Raw genomic sequence first — 12702 nt, 5'->3', positions numbered from 1 at the left:
ACGCTGCATGCATTTCGTACATCGGCTTATCTCAATACATTCCATATTGCCACATCTTCTATGCTGTTTCAGGTTGCCTCAGCCATTTCCAGGTTTTTATCTCCGCCGAAATTTATCTGAGTGGCTGGTGGGTATCTGTTTCAGCACCACGACCCGGGTTCGCTCACGCTCGCTGGTTCTCACCTGGAAGCACAGAAGGGTGTGGGGAAGCCGGCTTGTGGGTATCTGAGGGGGGGTACATGTGCGTACGTGTGTGGGGTGATGATGTCATCAGTTCTTCCAAACAGGATTTTAAGTTACTTCCATAATTACATAAATAGGAAAATAATTACATAAATGGGAAAACTGCGAACCTGTTCTCACGGGCAGTTTCCTGGGAGCCAGTCGACTGTGTTACATTGCTAAACTGAATGAGCTAATGCTAAAGGCAGCAGAGAGAAGTGCAATTTGTATACAGAATATGACATCTGGTTTCCCCTGGTTTTGTTCAGAGAACAAAGGCTTTGTTATGTATAAATGAGGATAAGACGGAGAACTGATGTGTTTGAGTTGTTGTTTCTTAACCTAAAATTATATGATTTATTAATCATCATCAGTTTCACACACGTCCTGTCTGTCTGAGTGTTTTTGAATTATTTCTAATTTTTGTTTCTTTTCTCTCTTGTGTTTTGTGAGTTTTTTTTCTTCACAGGGTCAATGCCATGGCGGGGGGGTGATGTTCCATTTCCACCTGGACCGACTGGGAGCTGCGCACCACCCCGTGCTAGCCTTTTCCAACTGGCGTTTCCATGGGATCTTTTTGAGGGAGGGACCAATTGTTCCAGCATCATCACATTCCACCTTGAGCAGGCCATGTTTCACAGCTGCTATCTTTCTGGGCGAGGGTTCTAAAACGCTACACCTTTGGCCCTTTTCTGTTCTAGTGTGGTTTCTGATCACACCCCCTGCCTTATTGACATAAAGAGAACAGAACTGTTTTTACACAGTGTGTGAATGCCTTTTGCCACACTGTTTGCATTTTTTCCGCCTCYRTGAAGCTATGAGTTGCCCGATCTGAAATACTGGACTAACCTTGTGYGTTTCTGACTGGCTTATTATTGTGCATCTTTAAATGCTCCACCAGTTTGACTGCAATGCATTTATGTCTGTGAACTGTTTGAGATTTCCTGTGTTTTTTTTTCCTCTCAGAGTCTGGTCGCCCTGGGTACCTGGGTTTGATATTTGGCTCCCCCTCCTGGGAATAAATACATAATTTTTAAATATTTCAACTTTCCCTAGATGGTTTGGGATTGTTATTTTTTATTTTATGTTTTGTTCTGTTAATTTCTTTTATGTTTTTCTAGAGTTTTTGTCCTGTGCAGCTCCCTGGTAAAGTTTAGATGACTGTCAGCTGAGTCTCGGTGAGATTCTTCCATCGGCAGTCATTTTTTTGATAATTTGTTTCTTTCTGCAGTTGTGGTAACCCGAGGTGGGGGTATTCTACTACCTCGAGCCTGGTGCCCACGAAGACGTATGTGAGGGAGACTTAGCCCGTCTGGGTTTTGCTGTTGAGGTCCGGGGAGCTGGGAATTGCTGTCCAAACGGCGTCTATGTCATTCACTGACGGACTAGATCTAGGCTTACTTTAGGGTTTAGCTTAGGTGTGACAAGGGGGGGAGGGGCTATTACCTTTAGTTTAATTTATTTAGACTTTAGGTTTAGCTTTTGTTTGTTATTTTTTGTTACACATTTGTTTTTTTTATTTTTTTCCTTGCACAAGCCGGCTCATGCCAGTAATCCATTGCACTATTTTTCCCATATTTCTCCATTGTGTCTGTTTGTTGAGTGATGTATTTGTGTTTAGATATTTCATAATTATTCCATTTGGTCTGGTTTTGAGTATTGTTTACTCAAGAGGAGGGATTGTCATGGACTAATTATTTATATCTGTTTCCCCTTGGCATTGTCCATCACGGTATATTTCTGATAGCTCGTTACGCTCTCGTTGTCTGGATAACGGGTCTCCACAATGGACTGGTGGGAGTCTGTGATTGGCGGGACAGTACTTTTGGCAGTCTGTGATTGGTTGTAAACTGACACATGGTGTTGGTATGATGTATATTATTGGCTGTGTTCTGCTGACGCGTCCAGTAGCAAGCAGACAGAACCTTCCTGATTCGGTTCTGTTTTGGTTGTTGCTCATTAATTAAACCATATTTGATTATCATATACGCAGACTTTTCTGGTTTATTCCAACGTGTTTCTGCTTTTGCGACGACATTTACCAATGAGAACCTTGGTTAATAAAGAAAGCAAAAAAATATAGATAAAACGATTCTGTCCCCACCGGCGGGGGCATGGGGCTTCTTAAGATTTTCTTTGATGATACTCTTTGTCTATGATTTGCTTGTATGTATTGTGAAGTTAATGTGATTTTGAGTTGCCTTCTTAAAGGCTGTCACACAATAATATTTTAGAAAACTTATGCCAATGTCTGAAAAAAATCCACTTGATTACTAATAAAAGTTAGATATTTGATCAATTTGTTAGTTTGGTAGAGAGATTGTAGACCATGTAGGACCTATGTCTAAATCAAAGAGTGAAAACCAGTTCCTTCTGACAAAAATTTGTGATTCCATTCAATTCCCTGAAGCTGTGCCCCTGAAGAGGATTACTGCTCCTGTCATCGCCAAAGCAGTTCTTTTCTGTATTTGGTCTTCCTAAAGTTGTCCAAACTGACTAGGGWACCTACTTTAAATCTAGGACTTTTGCACAGGCACTAAAATCATTAGGCGTAGAYCATGTTACTTACAGCTTTGACCATCCTGAAAGTCAGGGTGCACTTGAAATCTTTCACCAGACATTAATATCTATGTTATGTAAACACTGTGTGGATGCACACAGGGACTGGGATGAAGGTATCCCATTTCTATTTGCTGTGCATGAGGCAGTGCAGGAATCTTTGGGTTTTAGTCCTGCTGAACCAGTGTTTGGACATAAGGTTAGGGGACCTTTAAATGTTCTTTAAAAAACTGCTAGTTTTACCCTCTAAKATAGTTAAAAGTATTCCTGAGTATGTTGCAAAAATGACAGAACGCCTTAAGTCAGCCTGCACTTTAGCAAAGGATAACTTGACCTCCTGCCAAGTCAAAATGTAAAACACTATGACAGGAGAGCTATGGCTCATAAGTTTCATCCTGGTGATGTTTTGGTCTCCCTAGAAACAAAGTTTCCTGGATCGTATGTCATAGAGAAGAAAACCTACAGAAACAAACTACATTCTCCAGACTCCCGATTGTCATCGCTAGACTGGACTGTGTCATGTTAACATGATGAAGCTTTATTATTCAAAAGAAAATGAAAGTGATCTAACCACTGCAAGTGTGGTTGAATCTAGTTCTCCTGGAGCTTGCATAAAAGGAGTAACAAAGATGTGTGCACGTGCAAAGATGCACTTCAAGGTGCAAGAACTTAGTGAAGTTTTGACTAACCTACCCCACTATTTGTCTCGTTTACGAGGTAAGCAGGCCARTGCATCCAGAAACTTAWATCAGACTTTCCATGTCTGTTTGAGGATGTTCCTACCCAGACTGGGGTGATGTCTCATGACATTGTTCTTGCCAATTCTGCACCTACTGTATTAAGCAGCATGCATATCATGTCAATCCAACAAAAAGAGAAGTCATGAAAAAGGAAGTGGAGTACCTTGTTAAAATTGACTTGCTCTTCTTTGTTGTAGTCCATGRAGTTCTCCATGTCTACTGGATATGAAATCTGATGGAAATCCAAGGTTCTGTACAGACTTCTGAAAAATAAATGCTGTGACAGTTCTTGATGCACATCCTTTGCTTCTCATTGATGACTGTATTGATTAAATTGAACCAGCCATCTAGGTCAGTAAACTTGACATGCTAAAGGGATATTGGCAAGTTCCTTTAACAAAAAGGGCTTCCGAGATTTCTGCTTTCATAACCCCAGACAGTTTTCTCTAGTACACGGTCATGCCTTTTGGCTTGTCTAATGCTCCAGCTACATTTCAGAGACTTGTAAATAAAGTACTGGGTGAAGTGCCAAACTGCAGAGCGTATSTGGATGACATTGTTGTACACTCAAATGACTGGGCTGACCACCTTGCTACTTTGCCTAAGGTTTTCAAGTGCCTCTCTGTGGCCTCACTGACACTTAATTTTTCAAAGTGTGAGTTTGGTAAGGGTACCGTTCTCYATCTTGGCCAACATCTTGGTGGAGGAAACGTATGTCCTGTGGATGCAAAGATCAAAGCATTTCTGACTTCCCGGTTCCAACAGAAGAGAGCTTTGTTATTTCCTTGGACTGGCAGGATTCTACCRCCGGTTCTGCAAAAATTTTGACTGTAACTGCTTTGACCAGTCCATCAAAACGCTTTTCTTGGTCCAATGAGTGCCAACATACCTTTGAAATCTTAAAGGGTTGCTTTCTTGCTCTTCCGTTCTTGCTGCACCAGATTTCAACCATTTAAACTGGACATTGATGCCAATGCAGTTGAGTTAGGAAGATTTAGATATACAAGTTATTTATAGGAAGATAAGAACAGCATTGATCATCCTGTAAGTAACTTTTKGAGGAAGTTTAATCTTCATCAAAGTAGATGTACTACAATTAAGGAAACACTTGCATTACTCTTGGCATTGCAGCATTTTGAGGTTTATCTTGRCTTGAGTGTGGAACCCATAGAAGTCTTCACAGATCATAACCCACTTGTCTTTCTTTCCWAGATGTACAACAACAATCAGCAACTTAAGTGGCGGGATCTTATTTTCCAGGAATATAACCTCAGGATGTGCCACAAGAAGGGGTCAGATAATGTCTTGGCTGATGCATTGTCACATGCTCTATGACCCTGATTGTCTTTGAACATTCCAAACATCTTGTTTGGCCTTATAAGGGCAAGGGTGTTACATGTCTGGCAAATTGTTTTCCTCCTCTTTTCTTTTTCTCTCTTTTCAGGTTCAGGAGGTAGGCTGGAGCCAATTTGGATCTCTAAAAGCTGATTGGATGGAAAAGATTGAATGGACCAACCAGGACTCCACCACACCCGATCTAAGAAGCTCACCTGGAAGTCTGGGCTGTCTTCTCCTCCCTGCTGCTGCTGGTGATTGCTTGGTGAACCTGTGCTGCTGCTGTGAGCCTGCTCTATTGTTTAAAGGTTTGTGGTGGGAGTTAAGCAGACTAGGTAAGTTTGGGGTACCCTGTACATTTTCATCATGCAGATAACTGGTGATGGGTAGATAAGGCGTCATGAAGCATTTTAACACTTGGACAAACTGTATTAATACTGTGTCACTGAAAATAGACACCTACTGGACCTTAAAAATCCYTGCAGGCAACCTAGTTGACAGACTCAATTGACACCAACAGTGAAGAAATCTTTGGCCCCACACGGTGTCCCGGCATGTGGTTGTGCACCTCTGAATATATGTTAAGGCTGAGCTCGCTGCGCAACATTCAAACAATTTGTCAAGCTTTTKCTCTCCTATTGACAACATTTCACGAGTTATAAAGTGTACTACCACATGTCCTTTTGGAGAATACTAATATAACATAAGCGCCAAGTATAAACACCTTCAACGCTGGCGATGGTGTGCGTGTACCCTGTGCGAGTACCCAAAGTGTGACTCAAAGCCTTTTGGCRCGTCAGTGTCAGTTCGAAACAGTTCCTGTATCGGTCACAACACTTTCTTTAGTGATACTAGCACTGACACGTGGTTTTACTCTATGAGCTTGACGCATCCGCTGACACATCACTACAGATAATTACAGTATATTAAAAAGAGTAGTGAAGTAGGTTGGTGCACCAATGTGATGTTTTGGTGAAAMTTCTTTTTTAGATAAGTTTATCAGGGTATTTTTATTTAATTGCTTTCCATTTAGACCAGATTGTAGACAGACCCTGTTTTGTTTTGCTTGTTTCTTTAGTTTGGCACTACCTAATGGTCCCTTTCTCCCCCACATGTTGTGCAGCCTTTTGGAGCAGAATAAAAAATAAAACTGTTTTTACACCATTGCAGTGACTCATGTGTTTATTGTGGTTGTCGTGTTGTTGCCCTGTGTTAAAAAAAGGGGTCATAACAGTTAGCATAGCAGTATGTACATGCCTAAAAGGGGCTTCTGGTTTATTTTTTCTAGTTTCATCTTCAATATCTCCAAACCTTTCACAARTTGGCATAARGTGTCTAAAGTAGTGTGACAGAGCCTTCACAGTCTATCATCTCATTTCCTTTGTTTTATATGTGCTGGTACTACTAGAAATGCCATTGTTAAACTTAAAATCATCCTTTGTATTCTGAATAATACGTAATTGTCTGGCCTTCTATTTGAATGCTTGTGTTTTAAACTCATCTAGAGGCGTTCAAAGAGCACACACCCACCAACACACTAGGTTATGTAAATTAAAGCGTACAGCTGCTGAGMTGTGATTTGTGGAGTAAAGTTCTGCTGGATGCTGATTGGCTGTCATAGAATGACATCATCAGTAAACTGCAGCCTCTGTCCCTGTTTAATTTTCAGTTTGTGTCAGATCACAGAAAGCTGCAGCTCTAACAGATGATCAGCACTAAAATTCAATCATTTTTTCTTTGTGATGACATGTCCTGAAATTTTTATTGAAATATGCTCACAATTTTTGGAAKAATCGTGTTCACAGAAAAACTCCAAACTAATGCTATCCTACCTGGTAGGTCATGTTGAAGACTTGGTGAAAGAGTATTATTTAATTATAAGCATTCATGATTTGAAATGTGCTAAAATGAATAAGTGATTATCAATAAAGATTTACAAAAATAAAACAAAATTCTAAAAATAGACAAAAAAAATCTGAATCTATTATCACTTCGTAGGYAAAAAGGAAAAGAAGATAGCTGAAATTATATTTACCTGGTTCTGTGGTTTTCAATTTAAGCTCCTTCAGTTCAGTCTGCATCTGTAAAATTCTTTCCATTTGGCCAAATGTAAATGTTGTAGTTTTATAACTTTGTGGCTTCTCCTGGTCAGAAACTTGTTTTTCCACAATCTTAAAGAGTTCTGGGATCTGCTGCTTGTTCTTGCTGTTCAGGACAACATATCTTCCTCCACAGCTCTGACAGAGCTCCTGGATCTCCTTGGTCTCCTTTATAAAGTTAACAACAGCTGGAGCTGCAGGATCTGAGTCCACAGTGAACAGAATCATGRTTARGTCTTTGGCTCGAGAGCTGAATGTGTCCTGGATGGTCTGTAACTCTCCCTTGTCTTCATCAGTGAGGGGACCCACAGGTAGGACCAGGATGAAGGCATGGACCCCCTCAGGATCACAGAGGGCAACACATCTGAAGGATTCCTCCATCACTTCCTCGTGTGGTTTGTTGAACAGAGGAGGCATCTGCAGCACAGAAACCCAACGTCCATACACCTCTCCCTCATGTTTAACACACTCTGATGGGCTGGATTCTGGATGAAGATCTGTCTGATCTAAAATGGCTTCAGCTGCTGAAGTCTTTTCTGCTCCCATTCTTCCAAACAGAACCAGGTTTAAAGGTTTTATTTGTTCTTTAWTACGTATGGAGAGTTCAGTGTTTTTATTTGCTGTTTGTTCAATAATTTGTTTTGGTCTTTTGAGTTCAGTGAATGTAAGGAAAGTTTCTTGATTTTTCTGCACAATGTCCTCAATTTCCTTCATCAACAGCCTCTTATTCAAGTGTTCTTGTGATAAACTGGTTTTCTGTCCAGGCTGCCCACTTCCCATAAAGTTAGAATGGGAAGGAGCTCTAGCCCCACCATGACCCTGAAAGGGTTTAAACCTGTTTAAAAAAGACACACTCGTTTGAATGTTTTGTCCTTCTTCAAACATGTTGTAATGTCTTCCTTCACAGTCTTTAAGAAGTTCACAGACRGACTCAGAGTTTTTCTCCTTGTGTGTGATGATGACCATTGAATATCTGAAGGCATCTTGACCAAACAAACTCAGAATGAACTTGAGTGTTTTTGCATTCTTGTCAGTAAACTCAGAAGATCTCACTAACAGCAGCAGGACATTTGGACCAGGAGGACAGAGACTCAAACAGATCTTCACTTCTCTTCTTATGTTCTCCTCTGACAGATCCAACATGGACGGGGTTTTCACTACTGTTACTGGTTTTCCACYCCACTCTCCACTGAAGGTCACACACTCTGCTGGTTTCTGGTGGGAAACATTTTGGGACCCAATGATGAGTTGAGTGAGTTTTGTCTTTTTGTAGTCATTTTTTCCCAACAGCACAATCCTGAGTTCTGAACCTGTAACACAACAGGAGACATGTAAAACCTCAAAATACCTGCTAAAGACATCGAACGTTTGGAACAAATTGAAATTGACAGAAATAATTTATAAAAATGACTAAAAAAATAAATTATAATAGTGAGTCACTGCTTTTGAATTTTGGTTCAACATAAATGTTAAAAAAACTAATAAAACTGACATTGACTAAAAAGATGACACTCTGGAATGCTATAAAGTTTACTTATTTACTAACTTTGTAGTCTGCCTGTTTCAAGACTGACAGGTAGTCACAGGACTATTTTGTACCATGGTGTGTAAAAGCTGAGTCACACTACAAGATTTTGAACCAGTCGGCCGATTTTCAAATACTGAGAGCCCACACRTGAGGATAAAAAATCATGGATATACCAGGTTTGGTCCTACAGTGTGTGGTGTACAGCCACACAGCAAGAGACAACACACCACACACAAAAAGATATTTCATTCATGAACTGTCAGWTGTCAGATACTAAATCATGTGAGACTTCCTGAAATCTCGCGAGAATTCATATGTCCGAGGAAAAATCTCACGTGACCTCCAGAAAGACGTGAGTTCAGAGTAAATAAACATTTGTGACGAGGAAAAAGCAATGTTGATCATTTGTGGACTATTTTTACCAGAGAAAAAACAATTGTATAGGACTTTTAACATCCAGCAGACTTTCTGGTGAGTCATGACAGGATTTTTGTCTTCTGTATTTGGATTCCCCTCCACTCAGAGGTCAGGTGTCGACATAACCATTGTTTAGGTTTGGACAAACAGATCCTGGTGTCTGACTGAGAGTGGCTGCTCGCAGCCTTGAATCACTCTACCAAGGCTGCCCGCAAACAGTTTGTTCGTCAAGCGTTTGCTCTCCTATTTGCAACATTTCATAAGTTATAAAGTGTAATGCTGCATGTCCTTTTGGAGAAAACTACAACAACATGAGCATCTGGTGACAATGTGCATCTCCTTCTCTGATGACGATGTGCGTGCCCGGCGTGAGCTCCCAAAGCGCAACTATAACCGAACCTTCAGGGCAGGTGCTCGCTCTCAGGAATACTGTCAGTGTTTCCTGGACTATTTTCCACCAAGGATTTGATATATTATGTTTCTGAAAGCACCTCTCAGTATTTCCACCGTAACACTGTGTTCACACGCACAACAACACTGTGAGAGATCACTTGACTGTTGTTTACAAGCAGAGGCTCAGAGGCAGCTGGACCACATCTCCACCTACAGACCCACAGAATTTTGACTAATCTTGTACACCAGGGGTGCCCGACCAGTCGCTCGCGGGTGACTGGTCGCCCGCCAGCTGATTCCCAGGTGCCCGTGAAGCGCAACTTGCTCTAACAGCTGACGAGAGCTGTCGTCAGCTGTTAGAGCAAGGTTGTGCTCCTGTCGGGAGCTCGCTGAGCTTCATTCTAACTCCGGCAGAAGCAGTGGAGGTGGGAGGAGGAGAGCAGAGGGAGCGCGTTCAGGAATGTAAACTCCTCCCGCCTCCCACCTCCACCGCTTCTGCCGGAGTTATAATGAAGCTCAGAGGAAGGTAATCTCACGAGTTTTGGGTGCTGTGAATCAGCGCTCCGAACATGATCTTGCGAGACTTTAGGGTCACGTGTTTAAAACATGATCTTGAGGCGAAAATAGTCAACTACAAACGAGCTAAAGAGCAAACAAAAACTTATTATTTTCACCTGGAGTGGGAAGAGGACTCATATGTAATTCGAGCGCTGCCTTGTCTAAAAAGGATAATGTGGAGCGGCATTTCAAAACAAGGCACGGATTTCCTCCTAAAACTGCACAGCATTGATTTTCACACCAGAGCTAAGGCTAATGTAGATCATCCTGACTCAACACAAAAAAGGTCTTTCAGCAATGACCAAGTTATGAAAGAAGTGTTTGATGCTGCAGACATGCTTTTCCGTGATTTTAAAAATAAAAGTGAGATTGAGTCAGCTATAAAGACCTTGTCCAGGATGGTGGACATTGTGTCCAAATTCATGTCCGTGTTTCAGCTGGACTGCTCTGGTGTTAAAAATGAGGTTTTGACTCTGCAAAATGACATTGGGATCAAATCCTGAGCAACAAGTCACATGGATGGAGAGTTCTGCAGTCTGCTGTCAGAGGAAACGTATCCTAACATCAGAAGAGGTGCTTTGAACTTGACAGAACTTTTTGGATCTACCTGTGTGAGTCTGCTTTCTCTCACAGGAAAATCACCAAGTTCAAGAACAGATTCACAATAACTGATGATCATCTGGAGACCTGCCTGCGCCTCATCCACCTCATACTGCCCGCCCTGGTTCCTCCTCTCAGTGTCAGAGGTCCCAATAAGGTAGAGACATTTATTTTTATATAGCCTGCATGAAAAGTTTTCTCCTCTAGATTTGTCACATTGTGTCTGTATGTTGTTTTTTTTAAAATATTTTTATGTTATTGGTTTTATTACATTTTAGACCAGACTGACTTACACCTTTGTGTTTATTTATTTATTTTGCAGTTTGGGTGTGCCCTTGTTTTCTGTACCTAACGTGTGTGTGTGTGTGTGTGTGTGTGNGTACTCTTGTTGTAGCCATGTTGACCCTGATAGTTTTTTGTTTTGTTTTTCCTCCCCTGTATGGAGAGAAGAGAGGAGAGTTCTTTGAATAAATGGAGACGAGTTCCCGTGCTCCAAAGTTATTTAAGTCTGTGGTTCTCAGTGTGCAGGTTTCCAGCCCTCATAGTTCGCACGTTACAGTGAGTACTAACTGAAGGAGATAAAATATTGATCCTTTTTGTTCGAGCATCRCTTTTCTGTTTCTCTGTCAGGAGTTAAAAATTTTATCTTTTTTTTGTAGGTAAATACATGGTTAAGTAGATTGTTTTGTTTGACAATACTTTAAATTAAATAAAACTGCAACACATTACGTTCTGTTTTATTTACTTTAAAGAAGTGAGAAGTAGGGAGACGAAAAATTATGTTTTTTGATACTGAGACTGGATGAGTAGSTCTCGGCAAACTGCCGACTTCAAAAGTAGCTCTTGGTTCAAAAAGGTTGGGCACCCCTGGTGTACACAGAGAAACCAACCAACGCTACTGAAAACAAACCCTCTTCAGTGGAGGCAAAAATGAGAATATTTGGAACAAACAGTTTTACTCAGTTCCTTTTCAAACACATTTCTGTACTTACCTGCATCTTTAGCAGCAGCTCCATCAGTATCTGCAGAGGTATTCTGTGTTTGATGATCAGCTGATGAGGTGGATGAAGGGTTCTGAAACTCTTCATAGATCAAATGTTTTCCACTGTTCTCTGTTATAATTTGATCAAAGCAAGTCAGCAGGTCTGAATGTTCAACATTGTCTGAAATTAAATATCTGTCTTTACATTTYCTGACCAAGTCCTTTAATGGAGGATTTTTTATGTATTTTCCCATCAAACCTGAACTCCTTTGCTTCGGTGTCAAAAATATCAGAGAATGCTGAAATGCTTGATAATTGAATTTTTCAAGCATTCTGCAAAGCCTATTTTTGTCTTCTTCAGTGACTTCTTCAGGTTGTAGAACCAACAGGAACACATGAGGTCCAGGAGCAGAAGCTTCCACACAGTTTTTAACAAACTCCGTCAGTTTTTCTGCTGTAGAAATCTGCACATCTGGAGTATTGATGACAGATATTTTTTTGTTTTCCAAGGTCCCACTGATTTTCACATAGGAGTTAGATGTGCTGTTGAAAGTGTTTTCTTGCAGGATGTAGTTTCCTACTGAACATCTTTGAGACAATCTACTCCCCAGCAGAACTATCCTCAGCTCAGACACTGAAATTACAAACATTTATAATTTACCTGAAAGTGCAGTTAATGAAACAATATAAATAATAAATACTGCATTTCAAAAAATAGCTGTTTAGAGAGAATCAATTTACCAGTAATTTTTGTATATGATATACATGAATAAACATGTATGGCCTTGTTTTGGTAAGATTTATCAAAGCTGATTTGAGTCATTTTAACAGCTGAACTGATATTTACTTCAGATATAAACTTACAGTAAGGCTTTATGAAACCATAGCTGCTTCTTCTCCTCAGAGGCTGCATATCTGTAAAAACAGATGCAGACTCATTGACAGCTTTGGTAATGTTTATTTAACATAGTTAAAAACAACTTCATCAAAGTCTTTTACAGTGAAATGAGACAGCAATACAGTTACACAATAAATACAGTTACACAAATGAATGGAAGTCAATACAATGTCCTCAGTTTGATGCAAGTACAAGTGGGGTTAGGTTTAGGACCAAGATTTAGGTTAATTTTAGGGTATATGGTCAGGGTTAGGATATAAAGTAAAAACTAAAAATCAATGGAAGTCAATGGAAAGTCCCCACAGGGTTCAAGAACAAACGTGTGTGTGTGTGTGTGTGTGTGTGTGTGTGTGTGTGTGTGTGTGTGTGTG

At 40.5% G+C, this 12702-nt stretch overlaps 1 protein-coding gene across 1 annotated transcript; it reads right to left on the bottom strand.

The window, feature by feature from the left end:
• Positions 1-163: 163 nt before the first annotated feature.
• LOC106530244 (uncharacterized) lies at positions 164-12324 on the bottom strand. Its single transcript, XM_014025825.1, has 4 exons — positions 12298-12324; positions 11444-12067; positions 6892-8265; positions 164-183 (listed from the first exon to the last, which is right to left on the bottom strand). The coding sequence occupies exons 2-4, from the start codon at positions 11763-11765 to the stop codon at positions 164-166; spliced, it is 1716 nt and encodes a 571-aa protein (XP_013881279.1). The 5' UTR covers positions 11766-12067; positions 12298-12324.
• Between the last annotated feature and the right edge of the window lie 378 nt (positions 12325-12702).

This window comes from Austrofundulus limnaeus, unplaced genomic scaffold (genome assembly GCF_001266775.1).
Source record: "Austrofundulus limnaeus strain Quisiro unplaced genomic scaffold, Austrofundulus_limnaeus-1.0 Scaffold503, whole genome shotgun sequence".
In the NCBI taxonomy this organism is placed as follows: Eukaryota; Metazoa; Chordata; class Actinopteri; order Cyprinodontiformes; family Rivulidae; genus Austrofundulus; species Austrofundulus limnaeus.
Note: the sequence above shows the minus strand (reverse complement) of the source record. Positions and strands in the feature narration are given on the sequence as shown.